At 44.2% G+C, this 21,020-nt stretch overlaps 1 protein-coding gene across 2 annotated transcripts in view; it reads left to right on the top strand.

Moving 5' to 3' along the window:
- anks1b (ankyrin repeat and sterile alpha motif domain containing 1B) overlaps nucleotides 1-21,020 on the top strand; it is a gene marked incomplete at its 5' end in the record, with an annotated part of 585,526 nt that overhangs the window by 220,493 nt on the left and 344,013 nt on the right. For both annotated transcript variants that reach the window (XM_083655335.1, XM_083655334.1), the window contains 2 exons: nucleotides 7,195-7,270; nucleotides 10,792-10,893. In XM_083655335.1, the coding sequence (XP_083511461.1) occupies nucleotides 7,195-7,270; nucleotides 10,792-10,893 (178 nt within the window). The remainder of the gene's footprint in view (nucleotides 1-7,194; nucleotides 7,271-10,791; nucleotides 10,894-21,020) is intronic.

Raw genomic sequence — 21,020 nt, 5'->3', positions numbered from 1 at the left:
TATTTTACTGATAGCATTTTTCCAGATTTCGTCAGAGAGCTCCGTGTCCAAGTCTTCCTCCCACTGTACTTTCAGGTGGTGCAGCGAATAGTCTTCCATTTCTTGAATCACAATATAATCCTTATTATTAGTCATTATAATGCTGTTAACAGAATGATCATTTGTCTTTTCTGAGGTTGTAAGCATTTATTGCATTAATTTAATCTATTAATTTACTAGGGTTAAACCTATATATTGGACAAATAAATATTGCCCTTTTATTGAAAATCTTATATTGACCAGTTAAACGTCATCCACCTTAGATATGATGGATATGATGCCGTTTGTTTGATTACATAGTCACTGTAGGATTAATTATAATTATAATTATACACATTGGTTGTTATCTTCTTATTATCATTATCATCCTGGGATTCAATAGAGATTATAGTGTCACATCATGCATAGAATTCTTGATGTTTCTTGGACTTTTTGGGGGCCATGAAAATTTAAATATATTGAATATTGCCAAAATAGTGTAATTAAATAAGAATTAATAGGTGGTATTATAGGTGACATCAGCCCTTAAAAACCCACATGGTTCAAACTAATCATCACTGCTATTGCAGGGCTCGACGTTAACTTTTAAAAGTGGTTGCCGGAGGGGCAACCTGGCAAGAGCTTTTGGTTGCCCGAATAAAAATATGGTTGCCATTTTTAGTCGCCTTATATTTTGAGTAATTAAGATACTATGCAGTCATAAGCCGGCTTAATAATGACAATGTGACAGAAAAGTAAGTATAATAGTCTATAGTATATAGTATAATAGGCCTATTCAGTGTGCGCACTGGGTGTAGTAGTAGTAATAATGATAATAATAATAATAATAATAATAATAATAATAATACATTTGTGTAATTTCGTTTTCTAAACAAATCTTATTTTTTGTTTTTATAATGCATTTGTATGTGACAGGCAGACAGGCAGACAAGGCAGGGATGTAAAGCATTCTTCATTCCTCAGCACATAATATAACGTTTTACCACCGCGTATATCATATACGCGGTGGTAAAAAGTTTTTGAAGGATGTCCTGGTCGAGGTGTATGCTTGTTGTAGGGCAGGCTACATGCTTTGCAGTATAGCGTTAGTTTTCCGTCCCGTTCAAAGACGCAGGGGTACCTCGATGACTTGACAAATCATTTCCTCGTCTTTTGTTTCTGTGCGGGCGGTCGCAGTTCTTGTTCATTGAATTATCATCTTGCAGCTTGATTTGTGATGTCGATGCTGACGCAAGGTTACAACAGTGTTATTAGTCGGGGCTTGCCTTGGACCCATGCAGCCAGACTTCATCTGCTTTTGACATCTTCACGGTGCGTCTTGCAGCCGCTGTGATTGTGTGCGAGCAGCCACCTGTCTGAGTCAGTACTCGTTAAACACACCGCACTTGCAGCATGCATCACGTAGTTTCCGACTGGTAATTAGTAACATCGTTCCGATTGTAACAGCAATAAAATGTCACATATATGTCACTCACAAGTATTAAAACATATTTATTTGGTGTATATTTAGCTGTTTGCTGCTGTACATATTTTTTTGCATGTTAAAACGTGGTTGCCACTGTGGCAACCAAAGGCCAAGAAATGGTTGCCCCTTTTTTTTTGGGTTGCCCGGGGCAACCGGGCATCCGTTAATGTCGAGCCCTGTATTGCAATCATCAGTCCAATCAGCATGTCCCTTTATGTCTCCCAGTAGCTGTGTAAATGGACAAATCCTACAGATCAACTTCAGCCTTTATATAGGAAAGTCCTGACTAGTTCGAGATGACTGGTATGATGTAACTGAGACTACAGCTCTGATATCAGTGTCAAGACACCATGGTCAAATCTGAAGTTCATTGGGTAAGATAATATGACACAGCAGATGCTGCGTTCCTCATTTCCCTGCCTGTGTCATTTATATTATGATGCATGTAGAACGGCTGTCTGCACTGCGAGGCTGACATTAGCCAGAAAACATGTCTCAAACGTTCTTTCGGTTCTGTCACCTTGTACTGCACACCCAGAATGCATACATATAATCAGAGATGTGAAAAGTACTACACACATTCTTTACTTAAGTAGAAGTACAGTTACTTGTGTAAAAAAAGACTGGTAAAAGTAGAAGTACTCATTCAACTTGTTTACTCAAGTAAAAGTAAAAAAAGTACAGGCTCTGAATGTAATCGAATGTAATCGAGTATGTAAAAAGTATTTCTACCGGCTGTTTCTGTGCAAACAGAACCTCACATCATATGATAACTACGTAGATTTTTTTTTTTCAATTCTGGGGTGGAGACATTGAACTGAGCTGAGCACACATGAACACACAGCTCTCCAATGATAGTAGTAGGATTGGCTACAGGTGCGTCAAGCGTCTTTGAGTCCTTGAAAAGGGCTATATACGCAAGTCCCATGTATTATTATTATTGTTGTTACAGTTGGTGTATGCTGATGGTATTTAATCTCTGATCCTGGATTTGTTTGAAACACAGTCACTGAAGAACTAAATGTAGGAAATGAAAATAAATAAACTGACAGTCCTTCAAGTGAGTTTTAGTGGAGCACGAAGTCCTTCATCACTTGTGTTAGTGGTAGGGAGTGGACTTGGTTTAGGCGATGTGTGTGTCCAGCTCTTCGCGGATCCAGATCCGACACACATGGGCCAGTCTGCGAGGACATCTCTTGGCCTCCAGAAAGACCCTGAGCGCCTCAGGATCCGCTCTCACCTCCAGCTGTGCCTGCTCCCGGGTCATCAGGGCTGGGTCGGCGCTGTGGTCCAGGAGCAGCTGGATGAAGGCCACGTCGCACCCGCGCCACAGCACCGCATCCAGCAGGTGAGAAGCCACGTCACGTGTGACGTCAGTGGCCTGGAGCAGCAGGCGGAAGCAGTCCAGGTGGTGGAAGAGCTGATGTAGAGAGGAGCATTCCAGAGGGTGTGATCGCTGTCCATGTCAACAGGAATAGCGTCACGGAACCTGATGAGTTCCTGTAGTATGTGCAGCCTTCCCGCCCAGGCAGCACACCAGACCGGGCGGGGTGTGTGTGTGTGAGGTCGGTGTCCGCTTCCGTTGGGGTCGGCCCCGGCTTCCAGGAGGAAGCCGGGGAGGATCCAGGAGGATCCGGAACAGCTCAGTGGCCTTGTGGTTTGAGTGTCCGCCCTGAGACTGGGAGGTTGTGAGTTCGATCCCTGGCCTGCTGTGAGTTCGATCCCTGCTTGGCACTCAGCATCAAAGGGTTGGAATTGGGGGAATAGATCACCAAATGATTCCCGAGCGCGGCACTGCTGCCGCTCACCGCTCCCCCAGGGGATGGGTCAAATGCGGAGAACAAATTTTGCACACTCAGGTGTGTGACAATCATTGGGACTTTACCTTTACTTTACCAGTCCAGGTGACCGAGGAGCACGGCCCAGAAGAGAGGCATGCGGTCTAGTCCATCAGCTAGGTCTACCTGGGCTCCCTGGGTGAGCAGATAAGCCTCACAGGCAGTACGACCCCACCTGCCTGGCTGCGTGCCCCAGAGGGGTCATTGAAGTTGGCCATAGGCAGAGGCCAGTGTTGTAGTCCCACACCAAACAGCAGCCATTCCTTCAGGTCTGACTGTCACACTGACTATGTGTGTATGCTGCATCTCAAACGGAAGACATTATGGAGAGCCTGAAGTGTGTATTGGACATTATGACATCATGACATTAACATGACATTATGAGACGTGTGGAGTTTCAGGGAGAACGAACATCCATTGGTTGTGAGATCGGGAGGATTGACAGAATGTAGGGAAACGGTGGATGGACAAATCCAGAAGGCGTTTTTTTTGCATTGCAAAACGTTGCATCGTTTTTGTTTGTTTGCCGTGCATTAAAATTAAAGTAACTAGCCTATTTTGAAAATGTAAGGAGTTGAAACTACAGATATTTGTGTTAAAATGTAAAGGTAAAAAGTTGTAAGAAAAATAAATACTTGTTATTTGCCATCTCTGCATACAGTATAACTGTGTGCATCTTTTGTGTGAGTGTGTGTCTGCACGCGTGCGTGCGTGCGTGCATGTGTGTACATGCACGTGTATGTGTAAGTGTGTGCGTGTGTGCGTGCATGTGTGCGTGCACGTGCATGTGTAAGTTTGTGTGTGTGTATGTGAGTGTGTGTCTGATCTGAAGAGGTGGGCTGTGTTTCTCTGCAGGGGTGTGGCCTCAGGCTCCATGTGTCTACTGAAGATCAACATCACACGCCTTTGATTTGCCTCCTCTTCTTCACTACCCACTGCTGCAAATCTCTCTCTCACTCTCCCTCTCCCTCTCTCTTTCCCCCTCCCTCCCTAATCTCCTCCTCTCTCTTTGCAAGCCCTTCATTCCTCTCATCTACTCTGCAATTCACAATTCTCTCTCTCTCTGGCTGATAATAATGCACAGAGCAGCACTGTCACTCTCTCTTTATCTCTCTATAGCCGTCTCTCTCTCCTTCTGCCTTATTGAGATGAACACTGACTGGAGCTCTTTGATTCTCTCTCTCTGTGTGTCTCTCTCTCCCTCTGTCTCTCCCCCCTCTCTTCCTCTATTTCCCTCTCTCTCAGTCTCTCTAGTCTAGTGTTATCTCCAAGGCCACAGTGTCAGAGCTGTACTGTTGACAGTACAGAGTGGATGCAATGAGTGGCTCACAGATGGCCACCTTGTAAATTATCAGCAACGGAAAGCGTGTGTGTGTGTGTGTGTATATGTGTGCGTGTGTGTGTGAGAGTGAGAGAGAGGTTGTGCTGTGTGTGTGTGTATGTATGTACATGCGTGCGTGTGTGTGTGTGTGTGTGTGTGTGTGTGTGTGTGTGTGTGTGTGTGTACACATGCGTGCGTGTGTGTGTGAGTGTGAGAGAGGTTGTGTAGGTTGGTAACAGTTGGTAACAGTAATTACAGTCAAGCTATAGGTCCGTTTGAGTGTGAATGAATTATTTATGAAAGTAGCAGTCTTTCTCTCTCTCTCTCGCTCTGTCTCTCTCTCTGTCTGTCTGTCTGTCTCTCCTTCCTTCTCCCCTCCATAATAATGAGGGGAAATCCCTATGGGGGAACCTGCTGTTGGGTGGGCAGGTAGCCAGCAAGGACCAAAGGTTTAGTGTAAACACACACGCAAGACTTTTCTTTCAAGCAATAATTGATTTCAACAAGTTCATCCCCCCCCCCCCCCCCCCCCCCCCCGCCCCGCCTTCTCAATTCCCGGAAACTCCGGAGTGAGTGAGAATCGGCTTCCTTGCTGCGTAATCGCCATGGGAAACAGGACAGGAAGTGGTATAGAGATGACCTGGGGGGCTTTAGGAGGGCGGGGGGTGGGGGGGGGGGGGGCTGGGGGCGGTCACCAACGGTTTCCTGCTCTCCCGCCTCCCTCCCTCTCTCGTGTGGGTAACAGACCGACACAACTGGCAGCACAGTGCGTTACGGTCGGATGAGCTGCAAACACAATCACTCCTCTGATTTCACTTCGGGATTTATACCTGCCATGTTCTCCTGAGGGAATTGGACCGTCGATCATTGACCTCTCCAGGGCCCATAGGAGTCGCTGGTGTTGCCTCATCCCCTGCGCCTCTCTCTCTCTGTCTCTCTGTCTGTCTGTCTGTCTGTCTGTCTGTCTGGATGTGGTGATGAAACTGCTGTAGCAGAGGAAACAGAAAGGGTACGGTGTGTTTAGTATTCCCTGTAGAGGATGAGTGCGTTATTTGATGCAGTGTGGCGCTGAGTGGAGTCTCCCAGCCATATATTTAGTAGACCTGGCTCTCGTCCAAGTGACTGAATAATTTGTCTTCATTAAGGCTGGGAATTTGGTTTAGTCCATGCTTTGTGCTTTGTGATTTGTGCTTTCCGGAAACCAACCATGAAGGATGCGATGCTCTCAGCATGTGTGTGCGGCTGCGTGTGTGAGAGTGTGTCTATCCATGCATGGCCACATGTAGAGGAGTGTGTGTCACTCTGAGACTAACATGCGTTTCCTGTGATCAGATTGCAATCGGATAGTGCTTGACCACTTGAAAGTATCAGGTGTAAACACCCCCAAGACACATTGAGGACGGATTGCGATCTGATCGGCCAAACCACCTCCGGAGGTGTTCAGGGTTGTGACCACATTGAACACAAGTCTAAATGCAATGCGTCCTCTCAATCCACATTTTTCTGCTGCTCTACGCTATGGAGCTTGCCTGATGCGGTCGGCTCTCAATGTGGACACTGGAGACACATATTAATACCAGGTGTAAATGAAATCAGGTTAATGTGGTCAAGCAGCACTATCCGATTGCAATCTGATCACAGAAAACGTATGTTAGTACCAGGTGTAAATGGCTTCCCTGCGATCAAGTTTAAATCTTTCCTGTTCCTGATGGATCATTGTGTAACACCTTCTAACCAAAATATGTAGAGACTGAAACATACTGTAGTCGATGTATTATTATTTATGGGCTGTCACTCAGAGTAATTGTCTCTATCATCAGTGTTGATCTTAGATGGAGCCTCTAACACCCCCCCAATAGTTTCCATGTGTTACATCACATCCCTAATCTCCCCATCAGTAGCACAGGAGGCTGATGCAGGCCAGCATCTAGCCCGTATGGTGAGGCTGATACAGGCCAGCATCCAGCCCGTATGGTGAGGCTGATGCAGGCCAGCATACAGCAAATTCCACTGCATTTCAAATGGGGATGTTTCCACGCGGGCCCCCACTGCTTGCGTAATGGTTTGAAATCAGTCTGGCCTCATGCCATTTTTAGACAAGACAATATTACTTTTTTTAATCTCTCTGGATCGCTTTCGTTATACCGGCAGAGAGAGAGAGAGAGAGTGAGAGAGAGGAGACATCTAGAACTGGAGGACGGAAGAAGTCGACGAGCGTCAATTGCTTGAGGAAGGATAGGATTTTACAGAATGTAGGGAAACAGTGGATGGATAAATCCAGAAGGAGGCGGTAATGCACCATAAAGGATGCCAACTGCCATAAAACACCACAGAAGAAGAAGAGCCAAAGACAGAGGGAGACTGTCTCATTCCCGTTTTAATCGCGGCACTTTTTTATGCTCATTTTGCTCCCAATCCACATCCATGTCTCTCTATTGTTGTCTCTCGTTTCAATTGCCAAAGTGATGGAATATAACTCTCCGCCTCTCTCTCTCACCCTCTCTCTCTCCCTCTCTCTCTCTCCCTCTCAGACGGAGAATGGCAGTGCCCTCCATGAGGCAGCTCTCTTTGGGAAGATGGATGTAGTTCGCCTTCTGCTCGACTCAGGTGGGTCTCTATATTTACCTTCCCAAAACAAAACAGAGTGCGTGGGTGAGTGAGTGAGTCAGCACTCGTGTGTGTGTGTGTGTGTGTGTGTGTGTGTGTGTGTGTGTGTGTGTGTGTGTGTGTCCTTTAACTTGCACCTAGCGGCAGCAGAAGTTAGCCTTAGGTGCTCCCCAGGCATCTGTCTGCTCCTTCATTCAGACTCTGATTTAACATTGCAGACTTCCATCCGTGTCATTGCTTTTGCCAAGTCTTTTTTTCCTCCTGTCCTGAGTGACTGAGTATCTGCTGTCCTGTCTCACGTTCATGATGTCATCAGAGTTGATGAGAGGGTCAGAGGTCATATTGATAACTGATAACCATACCTGCTCCCAGGGGACCAGTGAGTCCCATCAAAATCAATCACTCACACAGGAAGGCGATGCGTGTGGGTGCGCCTGTTTTTTGTTGGTTTTTTTCATATTTTTTTCCTCAAGATTTTCGCGTCAATAGAGTACCGCAGGGATGATGTATTTTTTTAGGCTCAACCAGAAATCGCTGTCATTTTGGTTCATCAGTGTTGGTAGAGAGGGAATCTACCGTCGCCCTATCCGGATGCCCAGAGACTGTGTATTGTACAGTATGTGTGTGTTGGTGCACTCTATGTGGGTCTGAGGGAGAGAGAGCGTAAGAGCTAGGGTTTATTTGTTTGCCTCTAAATGTCTTAAAATAACATACTAATGTGAAAGTTACATTAAAAAGACACATCTTGTATTCAGACAGAGGAGATACATGTAGACTAGAGCAGAGGTTCTCAAATGTTTTTCAGACAAGGACCCCTCACAAGATAGAAAATATACCGGGGACCCCCTCATTCTGATTTGTGATTTTGGGCTAAGCTTAATTGTTTCCACGGTAACGTGCTTGACTTTTAAATTGATAGGTTTGTTAGATTAGAATGAACCATTTTAGATTTAAAGCATAAAATATTTTTTTAGTTGAATTGTGAAGCTTTTGCACACACACAAAAAAAAGTTTTTATTTTTATTTTCCTGAAAACTTTTTGCGGACCCCCTGGCAAAGTGCCACGGACCCCTGGGGGTCCCCGGACCCCCATTTGAGAACCACTGGACTAGAGTCTCAAGTCCACCGCTATTGTCTTTTGATACTGACCGTCCCCCCCCCCCACACACACACACTTTCCTCTAGAACTTCCTGTTTCCTCTCACTTGTATCCTGTGGGCGGCCATGTTCTTTTGGCCCGGGATTTATTAACATCCTGGATCAACACAACGCTGCATGGACCAGATTCACTGAAATTTAACCCTCCACCTCCCAAACACTGTGTGTGTGTGTGTGTGTGTGTGTGTGTGTGTGTGTGTGTGTGTGTGTGTGTGTGTGTGTGTGTGTGTGTGTGTGTGTGTGTGTGTGTGTGCGCGCGCAGCCAGCCTTCCATTGTCAATCATGTGCTGTCCAGGGAGACAGCTGAGGATGTAGCCGTGTCAACATCCATTCAATAAGCAAGAAATATCCTGTCATATTTTTGGATGTAGCAGTAGGAGCTGGCACACACGTCAGCGTCAGATGGATTTGGCTCTGGGTTTTTGTTCAGATCGTATGGTGCACAGCATGATCACTGGAGTGGCATTTATATAACATGGATCAGGGATAGCAGGAAAGGAAAAAACAGGCAAACGGCTAACTCTCCTTAGAAATAAATCAAAAATCTATCTCAAATCCTGCAAAAAGTCTCAAAAGTTGAGAGATTCCGTTTAAGATTCATAGTCTTCGTGTATCCCGCTGCATGCTGTGTGTGTGTGTCTGTCTGTCTGTGTGTGTGTGTGTGTGTGTGTGTGTCTGTGTCTGTGTGTGTGTGTGTGTGTGTGTGTGTGTGTGTGTGTGTGTGTGTGTGTGTGTGTGTGTGTGTGTGTGTGTGTGTGTGTGCGTGTGCGTGCGTGCGTGCAAGAGATAGATACTTGTTCTCAGCAGTGTTCTCTGTACAGTATGTGTTATGTTTTGTTCTGGAACCTGATTAAAACTGTGTTAACTGTTACTAGAGTCTTTGTGAATTCATAAAATCTCACTTTCATCCTCTGATGACTGCATCTCATTCATCTTTTGCTGACTGAATAGGTGTGTCAGCAGCTCTGGGGCTCGGTGTGTGTGTGTGTCCGTGTGACCCTGTGTGTGTGTGTGTGTGTGTGTGTGTGTGTGTGTGTGTGTTGAGTATATCTATTAAAAAAAATTCACTGGCACCTTTGGCCATGCCAAGCCATGCCAAGCAGCACTGATTTCTGTTACCGTGCCATGCCACACTCAGGATAGACCTTTTCTGGAGTGGGTGGGGCCAAAGCGTGCCGGACCCACGTCTCGCCAACCTCTGATGACCCCCCTTCTCCCCCTCAAACAGCTGTGTTGCAATCTCTGTGGTTTGAAGTTGATTGTAAAACGGATAGTTCCGGTCCCTGATTATGATTGGCTGAGCTGCGTTAGAAGCTGTTGTAAAAAATACTCTATAAACACGGACCTGTGACCTCATCACAGTATTACTGAACCATGTTACCCACTGCCTGTAACAATGTTTATCGGCCTAAAAATGCGAGAGTGGCCAAAACAAAAACTCTCGTAACGGGACAAGCCCCGTCTTTTTTATTGTCACACGAACACTACAACACATGCATGCGGCCACAACACACTCATGCTGACGGTGGCCGGTGAAAAGTGTCCTCTGCATTTAGCCCATCCAGGCATGTCCTTTCCTCCGAGGGGCAGGCCAGGAGCATTGGTCGCAGTGGTCGCTAACATTAGCTTGTTAAGCATTTCATGTGGCTAGCGTTATCCTTGCAGCTAAGCTAGTACAGAGGGATACTGTTTCCTGCGTACTCTAACTTGTGCTGTTTTTCCGGGTGGTGTATAGCAAAGAATCAGATGACATGCGAACGTTGAACTGACTGGAGTGGGGCTTGAAGGACTACATTGCTTGGCGGAAGAACAATTACTGTCCAAAACTGACCAGATAGGATGTAGCAACCGTTTTATAAAAGCAATAAGCGGCGTGCTTTGGAACACCCCTTAGCTATTCTAAACTGTAAACCACGGCCTCTCTGGGCTTATTACTTAATTTTCTCTCATTTGTCACTGTGAAAACATTTCCTGCTGCTGCTGCTTCATAATAAAAGCTTTCCACTGACAAACTAGCAGAAGGCTTTTATTGTGATGAACTTAAAGGAAATGCAATGTTTGTCTACCGTTTTGACCATGACAGACATACAGTCATATCCATGTGTGTCACCAGTTAAAGACACACCTCCAAACAGGAAGCCCTGTTGTATGGAAATGCAAATCCCAGCCGTGCAAGGCCAGCTTTTTGTATATAAAAAGAAAAAGAAACGTGTCTGTGATTGTGTAGGATTAGGTTGGGTGATATCACCTTTGGTTTAGTGATCTGACCTGTGTGTGTGTGTGTGTGTGTGTGTGTGTGTGTGTGTGTGTGTGTGTGTGTGTGTGTGTGTGTGTGTGTGTGTGTGTGCGTGCGCATTTCTCAGGGATCGACGTCGACCTGAGAGACAGCCAGGGGAGAACGGCTCTGGAGATCCTGAGAGAACACCCTGCACAGAAGTCCCAGCAGATCACTGCTCTTATACAAGGTAACACACACACACACAGACACGCACACACACACACACACACACTTCAATAGAGAGGCAAAGTGACTGCCTACTTCCTGCTTCAGCACTGTACCAGAGATTTTCATCCGCCATTTGTTTTCCCATAGACATTTCGTAAAGTGCTTATAAACAGAGTTTTACTGGTTCAAACCAAACGTTCAGCTAAGGCTATAATCGGGAGAGACCATAGAACATTTCACTCGGATCAAAACAAAACAAACAAAACATCGAAAAAATATTTTCTTCAAACCCGCGTTTTCTTTTACGTTTTGGCCCAAGTGAAATGTTATGCGATCTCTCCTGTATATCTGTACCGTTTGGTTTGAACCAGTAAAACTATTTTTATAAGCATTTTACGAAATGTCGATGGGAAAATAATGGATGAAAATCTCTGGTACAGTGCTGAAGCAGGAAGTGACGTTCCCCTTTGGCTCTCTATATAGAAGGTTATTGCGTACTCCATCTTTGTTTATTTCCAACACTCTTCCCTAAAGTTGAACTTTATTTGGGAAAGTGGTTCATTGCAGCCCACTCACCGTATGATGACACGGTGGCCGTTGCGTGTGTATGTGAACCAACTGATAAATTCCGCTTTCCAGGAAGTTTATCTTCCATTACGAAACAATGGGAGCTCGTGTGTGTGTGTGTGTGTGTGTGTGTGTGTGTGTGTGTGTGTTCAGCCCCCACAGTGGGAGAGTCCACTCTTACACAAGTGTAGCCCAGCCTCCTAGCACAACAATGCACTGTTCTTCCCAATCCTCTGCCATTGTTAGACAGGCTGGATTGGATCTTGTGTAAGATGGTTCCTCTGAGACAGACAATGTTACTACGGCTGGCGTGCGAGTGGGGTAAAAAAACCCATAATATCTCAATGGGCTGACTCACCAAAGGACGGTGCTCCGGCTCTGCACTACAGGATTGGGGATTCTAGAGCAGGTACATAGACGTCTATTCAGATGTGCTGCGGGGGTTAAATCCCCAATCGTGTCTGCCTGGGCTGGGCTAGCAGCTAAATGCTAACTATGCTGAATGCATAGAACAGGGGATTTACCCCACCCTGACCACGCCCCCAGCCAGCTACCCCAGCGTCTATGATGAGACAGAGACTCTATAGAGCAGAGGTTCTCAAATGTTTTTCAGCCAAGGACCCCTTACAAGATAGAAAATATACCGGGGACCCCCTCATTCTGATTTGTGATTTTGGGCTAAGCTTAATTGTTTCCACGGTAACGTGCTTGACTTTTAATTTGATAGGTTTGTTATTAGAATGTAATTCATGAACCATTTTAGATTTAAAGCATAAACTATTTTCGTTGAACTATGAAGATTTTGCATTTTTTTTTTTTTTTTTTTTTATTACATTACATTTACATTACGTCATTTAGCAGACGCTTTTGTTTTGTCCAAAGCGATTTACAATATCACAATATGTCAACACAGTACAGAAAACCACTATGCAACACAATCAATGACAGCCAAGATATTTTGATAGACTAGCACCATGTAGGAAGTAGTTTGAGAAGGAATAAGTAACATGTAGCATTTTCTTTTTTAATTAACACGTTCACTGCCATTGACGAGTTGATACGTCAAAAAAAATCCAACGGTTGACTGCCAATGACGAGTTGAGACGTCAAGTGCCACGGACCCCTGGGGGTCCGCGGACCCCCATTTGAGAACCACTGCAAGTATAGAGAGTCTCTATAGTACACTGGCTGGATCTAGAGTAAGATGGTTAGGGATGGTTTTCTGGAACACACAACTCAATTGATACTGTAACTGGTTTTGAGCCTGCATTGTTTATTATATATAGTTTATTTTACTGAAGTATTTGGTTTTATTTGATACATATATTCACTGTGTATCTAGTAAATAGGATTTTATATATATTTTATATATATATATATATATATTTATATATATATATATTTCCCATTCATTTCTAATGACAGACTACTACTGTTATCCTTGTTTCCTGAAGTCTCAATTTGCCCATGTAGCCTACTGTTAGGAATCACAATCACTTTATCCACAAAGTCCAATAAATATCCCGGAATTTGACTTGATGACATTAGTACAGAGATATATCAGCAACTAATGTACATAGTAACATAGTTACCTGTACAGACTGGCACTGGCATATGGCTCTTCATACTGCATATATATACACTCACTGTTCAAAGCCCGCCATGATACTGCATTTCACCCTGTTTTGTGTAATCCATGTGTCAGTCGTCTCCAGGCTGAGAGTCTTGCTTCCGTAATTCAAAGTATTTCCTGTAGAGGCAGGATGTTGGGGCGGGACATAATGCAGGGGTTGACTGTTCAGAAGTGTTAAAAAGTTCCAAAATGCTTTGTGCCTAAGCTTGAGCTGTCACAAACTCGGGGTTCTTCCAAATGAATAAATTCCAGGCAGCAAGATGGAACTGCCTGCCATTAAAAGTAGCTGTTTTATTAGCAGCTGTGACAGTGTGGGGCTGCTATTGTTTTCACCTTGTGAGTCTCTGTGTCATCATCATGGCAAAATGTGGTCCTGGAGACGACACCTATTATAGCGGGAACTACCACAGAAGCCATTTAGAATACTTTGTCAGGTGTTTTCCAAACGCGATCGCGTCACAACCATGCAAGATGCAGTCACAAAACTTTACACATCTGTAGTTAGGAGGATCACAGTGAAGGCAGAGTTCGGAAATGGGTGGTCCCAACAAGGAGGCCTGAAGTAGGGGGGTAGGAAGCAGGGAAGGGGCAATTTGGTGCCCACCCCCCCCCCCCCCCACACACACACACACACACACACACACACACACACACACACACTTTACATCCCTGGCCCGCATTCGTTTTAAGTCGTGTGCCTCCTGGCAGGCTGCAGCAAGGCGAGCAGTGCAGCGCGCCGAGGGGGCGTTTCAATGGCGTTTCTCCTCTCTACAAGGAAGCGCATTTCTCTGTTTTTCCTCCTTTCCTCCTTCTTCCTTATTTCAAACAACAGCTGCGGTATGTGTTTGATAACGTGCTGTCGGCTTGACTTTGAGGTTAGGGACCTGTGTCTGTGTCACAGGCCGGGGAAGTGTTTGAACTAAGCGCTGCACTCATAAAAACAAAAACACGTCAAACACGTCTTTGGCGTGGATGGCTATTTCTGATAACACGTCAAAGACGTCTTTGGCGGTGAATGAGTTAATATAAAACCAATATTCAGTAATACCAGAGATGCTCACAAGTCATTTTTTGCAAGTCAAAGTCAAGTTTCAAGTCTTTGGTCACAAGTCCAAGTCAAGTTTCAAGTCTTTGGTCACAAGTCCAAGTCAAGTTTCAAGTCTTTGGTCACAAGTCCAAGTCAAGTCTCAAGTATCTTATGGATGAGCGTTCTATCATCTGCTGCATGCCATCTGGCCTGCTTAGAACACTGCATAGCTAAAACTAAGGAATTCAAAGCATGTACTGTATTATCCTCACTCCTTTATCTATTAGCATACATTATCAGCATTGATTGGATGACATCAGTATAGATTTCCTTAACACATTCACTGCCAGACGTTTTTTTTTTACTGTAGTTAGCTTCTGCCAGAGGGGTTTTTTGAGGATTCTGGCTCATCTTTCAAGACCCGAGGATTCTTTTCTGCTAAGATTTTGTGAACACACAATATCTCAAAAGAACTAATAGAATGTGTGCTTTCTCTATCTAAAATAGTTAGTTTGTAGAGTTAGTAGTTATGTAAGCATTAGCAGTTGAATACAGCATGGTTTCAGCGTCAGAAAAAATATTCAGAGATAAACGGCTTTTTGTGAAATTCGATAGAACAGTCACTTTAACCATTCATTTTTGGCTCTCTCTCTCTCTCCCTCCCCCTCTCGCTCTCTCTCTCTCTCTCCCTCCCTCTCGCTCTCCCTCCCTCTCTCTCTCTCTCTCTCTCTCTCCCTCCCTCTCGCTCTCCCTCCCTCTCTCTCTCTCTCCCTCCCTCTCGGGAGGGAGACGCACTAGGTTTAATCCTAGTGAGAGGGGAAGAGGGAGAGAGAGAGGGAGGGAGGGAGGGAGAGAGAGAGAGCGAGAGAGAGAGAGAGAGAGAGAGAGAGGGAGAGAGCGAGAGGGAGAGTTGCTTCCAACTCCTCCCTCCGTGTGTGTCCTCTTGGCCGCAGCGGCCGTGTCACAAGCTCGTTGCTGCTGCTGTAACCTCGCGTCACCAGTCTCATTGCTTTGCTGCTGCTGTGCCTGTCTGCGCGGCCGCTGTTTGAGGAAGTCTGGATGGAGGACTCGCTCGCTTCTTGGAGTTTTGGTTGAGAGAAGCTTTTGCGATTCTGGTCATATTTATGCTGCGTGTTTCAAAGTGTGTTCCATCCGTGATCTATTATGCAAATTTGCAATCCCGCACTGCCAGCAATCAGCGCGAAAACGAAAGCGTTTTCGCCAATCCATTTTCATGAGAATGGCTTCGTCACACTGCTTTTTGCTTGCCTTCCTCCTTCCTTGTCTCCACTTAGTGGGTCGGTGGAATGGGTTGTACACGTTGTACACGTCCAATACTTATATAAGAGATGTAAAAGGGTTAGATGCACATCCCACCGTCAAAAAAAAAAAAATCGATTTTTTGACGTATTAATACGTCCATGGCAGTGAACCGCTGGATTTTTTTTGACGTATACATACGTCAGTGGCAGTCAACGTGTTAATGTTAATGCACCAAAAAAATAATCAAAAAAATTAAGATTGTTCACAAGTAAAAAGTAAAAAAATTACAAACGACAGGACAAGTCAGGAAGTGCCTTGCTATCCAGGTCGGTTTCGTATGACATTCTTAACTAAACCACCAGTCCTACTTAACTAAAAGTTAAGTAAAAAAATATCAAAAGAACTTTGACTTCAAAAGCTCAAAAACGTTTGCGGCATTGCCGCATTGCCGGAGCAGGGCGGGGTCTTGAACGAGTCAAGTGGAGTGAGAGGGTTTTTTCAGGCTGGCTAGCGAGGCCTACCAGCCTGTAGACATGCAGGTGGAGGGCATGTGATGTCTTGTGCTACATCAGAACAGAATTCTCTGATCTTCTCAAAAAGATACTTCTGCCTGGCCATGTCCAGTCCAGGCGGAGTCTGCACAGGAAGAGGCTCTAATGGCGGACGGGCATCTGCGTTGCGTAGCAGCTGAAACTCCACTGGTTCTGCTTCACAGTGTTCTCTGGCGACAACCACACCAACCACATCTCTGCGCATCAAAGCTGTAAAAGAAAGAAATATGGCACATTTAAAATCTTAATAAAATAAAATAAAATAAAATAAAATGGGAATGATAATTACCTGAAGTGCTGGTAACTCTTTATCTGTGGCAGTTTTCTGAAGTATTTTGTCAGGTGTTCTTGCCAGTCGTAGGTTTCAAAACACACAGTGCCATTCTCATGTCCGACAAGCTGGGGGATGTTTACATGTGCCACAGGAGAGCTGTCATCCACAACCTTTTCGATGTCGGCCAAAGTGCACACTTTGCGCTTCCTGAAACACTGCTTGACCAGTCCAAAACACCAGTCGGGGCCAAACTTGGTGTGGCCTACAATCAGGAAGTGAAGGCTCAGCTTGAAGCGGAGTTTGTGCATCGTTCGCCAGGCGCAGTACCAAAGAACAAAGTTATTTTTGTTCTGCCCGCTGCAGTTGTCACAGTGAAGGTCCACCTCTCTTTCTCCAACTCCATATTCCTCGAAAAAATGATGCAGGTACTGTAATTGATGACTGCATTGCTTCCCTTGCCTGATGCCATGCCCTCATCAATCAGGTAATTAACTTGCTTAGGCATGCCTTCACAGTGGACACCAAAAAGGCCACACTTGCGTGGAGTCAAAAAATAGACAGGGCCAGGCTGTTGTGGGTCAGACGGGTAGTGCACCTGAGAGACGGAGAGATAGGAAAAAGATGAAATACAAACTGTAATCTGTGTGTGTGTGTGTGTATATGTGTGCGTGTGTGTGTGAGAGTGAGAGAGAGGCTGTGTGTGTGTGTGTGTGTGTATGTGTATGTATGTACATGCGTGCGTGTGTGTGTGTGTGTGTGTGTGTGTGTGTGTGTGTGTGTGTGTGTGTGTGTGTGTGTGTGTACACATGCGTGCGTGTGTGTGTGAGTGTGAGAGAGGTTGTGTAGGTTGGTAACAGTTGGTAATAGGGCTGTCAATCTCCCTCTATAATCAAATTCGAATTTCAGTGCTTTATACATTTTAATATTCGAATTATATTCGAATATTTTAATTAATTTTTAATTGAATAAAAAAAAAAAAAAAAAAAAAAAAAAAAATTTGGTCTGAGTGAATTGTTGTCTTCTCTTATGTTATGTTCTGATTCTAAATATAGCTGAATCTTTGGGTTTGACCAAGTAAAACTTTTTCTAAGCATTTTACCAAATGTAGATGGAAAAGTGAATGGTGGATGAATATTCAAAATAATATTAGGCTTATCACAAATAGTCCAGCAATGATGTTTATTTAAGAAAACATGTTCCTTGTACAATGTACTGTACATACATTCATTGCATTAGAAAATAGGTCAGATAACCAGAGCTTAGTTAATATTCATCAGTGATGTATTGGTGCTGTCTGAAATGCTAAAATAAAATAATTGATAATAAAAAAAGACACAGCCTTTGTTTGAGCTCCTTATCAATAAACAAATAAGTAAACTTTGCCAAAACAACAATGAGCCATGAACAAAAAAAAATCAGTCACGTATTGCACTTAAGAGCTACAGGTTTACATTCAGTATAGCAGCTTCAACAGTCAACTTCAGTTAACAATGAATGAACATACATTTTAAGAGCTACAGGTAGGTTTACATCAGTATAGCAGCTTCAACAGTCAACTTCAGTTAACACTCTTTTCTTCAAGTATGTTGTCAGAACTTGTCACTGTTCTAGTGTTCTAAAAAAAAAATTTTTTTTTTTTTTTTTTTTTTTTATAAATAAAAATTAAAATATTCGTTTTAAAAAAATAATAATAATCGAATTTCGTTCATAATTATTAAATTCGAATAATATTCTAATATCAAAATTCGTTTCAACAGCCCTAGTTGGTAACAGTAATTACAGTCAAGCTATAGGTCCGTTTGAGTGTGAAAGAATGGTTTCCTGCTCTCCCGCCTCCCTCCCTCTCTCGTGTGGGTAACAGACCGACACAACTGGCAGCACAGTGCGTTACGGTCGGATGAGCTGCAAACACAATCACTCCTCTGATTTCACTTCGGGATTTATACCTGCCATGTTCTCCTGAGGGAATTGGACCGTCGATCGTTGACCTCTCCAGGGCCCATAGGAGTCGCTGGTGTTGCCTCATCCCCTGCGCCTCTCTCTCTCTGTCTCTCTGTCTCTCTCTCTGTCTGTCTGTCTGTCTGGATGTGGTGATGAAACTGCTGTAGCAGAGGAAACAGAAAGGGTACGGTGTGTTTAGTATTCCCTGTAGAGGATGAGTGCGTTATTTGATGCAGTGTGGCGCTGAGTGGAGTCTCCCAGCCATATATTTAGTAGACCTGGCTCTCGTCCAAGTGACTGAATAATTTGTCTTCATTAAGGCTGGGAATTTGGTTTAGTCCAGGCTTTGTGCTTTGTGATTTGTGCTTTCCGGAAACCAACCGTGAAGGATGCGATGCTGAGTGTGAGAGAGAGAGAGTGTGATAAGATAAAAATGTATTCTCACCTGTTGTGCAAAATCAAAACTATAGTGCATGGTGATCGGCCTGGTTGCAGGTTCGTTCTTGCCAAATGACTGCTGCAACTCGTCACAGGTCTTTCTACAGGCGGCAGTCATCTTCTGATAAAGTTTGCGCTCCCTTGCAACAGAGTCGAGATGCACTTGCTGCTTCTTGACACTGTCAGATTTCAACTCATCTGGCTTGTTGATGCTTTTATTCATTAGGTCGTTGTTTTTTTTGCACTGCCAGCACAGATCCGTTTTAGGTTTGGTGCTTGCAATGTGAGGGACCAGTGACTTCCACAGCCTTGTGAAGCTGCACTCACCAACCGCACGCTGCCCTGCAAAGACAATGTTTTTATGAGCATCACTGTACTTTACTTATCAAAAATAGATCACATAGAATAGCCTAATGGTCAAAGACACACACACATGGTGAAGGTTGTGAGTTATGAAGGGGTGAAGGTTCATGTCGGGTGTTTTATTGGGTCAGAGGTTTGGAATGAATGGAGAAGGCTGCAGAATGTTTGCATAACTATGACAATAGAAGTGTGTGTGTGTGTGTGTGTGTGTGTGTGTGTGTGTGTGTGTGTGTGTGTGTGTGTGTGTGTGAATACTAATACAAACTTACCAAGCTGTTCCATAGCATCTTTGTACAGGCGCCAGACTGAAGCTTTAGAGGCAGAAGTTGGCAGAAGCTTAGCACTAAAGTCTCTATGCCCGGCATGGCGACCAGGCAGAGGAATAGCGTGGTCCTCTGCATAGTTTGCTATGAATGTCACCACTCTTTTGTTGTCATCATAGCCGAGGTAATTCTTGTTTGTGCGTGGTTGTGTCTTCCTCTGCCGTGGGACCAATCCATTCTCTTTGTAGGATTTGATAAGGGCTTTCAGAAGCTTTGTGCTGATGCTGGAATAAACAAAATAAAACATTAATAATCAATCAGATGTATATTTTTTATGTTTTATGTTTTATAATACAGCTGTATGCAAGCAAACAGATTTAGTTTATTGAAAGAGTTTATTGAAACAGATTGAAAGTTTTGAAACAGTCTTTATTATATCCTGACATTTATAGCCTAAGCTAGTTTGCAATGTTTGTCCCTTGCTTAGGCTATAAATGTCAGGATATATAACAAAGACTGTCATCGTCGCTTTCACCAGCGCCATCCTGTGTGCCGGTCATGTAATCCAGGACATAGGAATTCATCAATTCTTCACTGTCCATTCCGCCTGGAATGGTGAATTTGTTCAGGAGGGCAGCAACGGCTGTGTCATTTTTCCTCATTCTCGCCTGCTGCTTGTTGTCCATCTTCAGCTGTTCTGTTGAGTGTTGCTGTCTGTGCCAGCTCCGGTGGCTACTGAATATTTATGCGGATGCGCGTCCTATCGCGCGCCCTGATTGGCGGATACAAACAAAGGCCGGCCGACACCCAATCGATACTACTTATGCAAATCCAAGACAGAGCCTGGTTTACTCCGTGTCCTTGACAAAACAGCTCGACTTTTATGTAACAAAATTAACGCATTTAATGACCCCAAAACGTCTTCATTTTATATGGAATGGATAGTTCAAATAATATATTTTGTACTATTGGAAAAAAAAAAAAAAAATCAAGAAAATACTTTTGACGCTCTGCTGTGAAGAACTGCCACGGCCGAATTACGGTACCTCCCGACCGCCGGCGTCACAAATAGTAGATGTGGGTGGGACCCTGTCCAAGCCCAAACCCCTGGGATGCGGGGTCCCCCAGGGAAGTGTTCTAGGCCCTTTGTTGTTTCTACTTTATATTAATGATATGAAATCTGCCTGTTCATGTGACCTTTTTATATGCAGATGATTCGGCATTACTCGTATCTCATAAAGATAAATCTGAGGTTGAAAAGTTTTGAGCTCAGAATTACACAATGTCAGTAGATGGTTAGCTGACAATAAGCTGTCACTCCATCTTGGCAAAACTGAGTCCATACTCTTTGGTTCTAAGGCTAAGGAAGAAGGTTCTACGGAAGGATCATGTTTTTAAGGTAGTGGCGGGAAACACTGAGGTCACAGCCAAGCCCTCGGTTACCTACCTAGGCTGTGTCCTACAGTAGATGGAAACTTATCTGGAGAAAGTATGGCAAAATTGGTTCTCAATAAGGTCAACCAAAAGATCAGATTTCTGGCCAGAATTTCAGTTTTTTTGGATAGGAAGGCATTAGCGACTCTGGTAGGGGCTCTTGTACAGTGTCATTTTGACTATGCTTGCCTTTCCTGGTATACTAGTGCACCTATGACTGAGTCTCAAAAAGAAGTTGCAGATTTCACAAAACAAACTGGTACGTTTGATCCTAACACTTCCTTCAAGGACGCATCTCCTTCCCACTCACATTATCAGCCTCAGATGGCTGAGAGTGGAAGAGAGAGTTACGCAGATTAAACTGTGTTTAGCTCACAAAATTGTCGGTAATG

This window comes from Poromitra crassiceps, assembly GCF_964638095.1.
Source record: "Poromitra crassiceps genome assembly, chromosome: 2".
In the NCBI taxonomy this organism is placed as follows: Eukaryota; Metazoa; Chordata; class Actinopteri; order Beryciformes; family Melamphaidae; genus Poromitra; species Poromitra crassiceps.
Note: the sequence above shows the minus strand (reverse complement) of the source record. Positions and strands in the feature narration are given on the sequence as shown.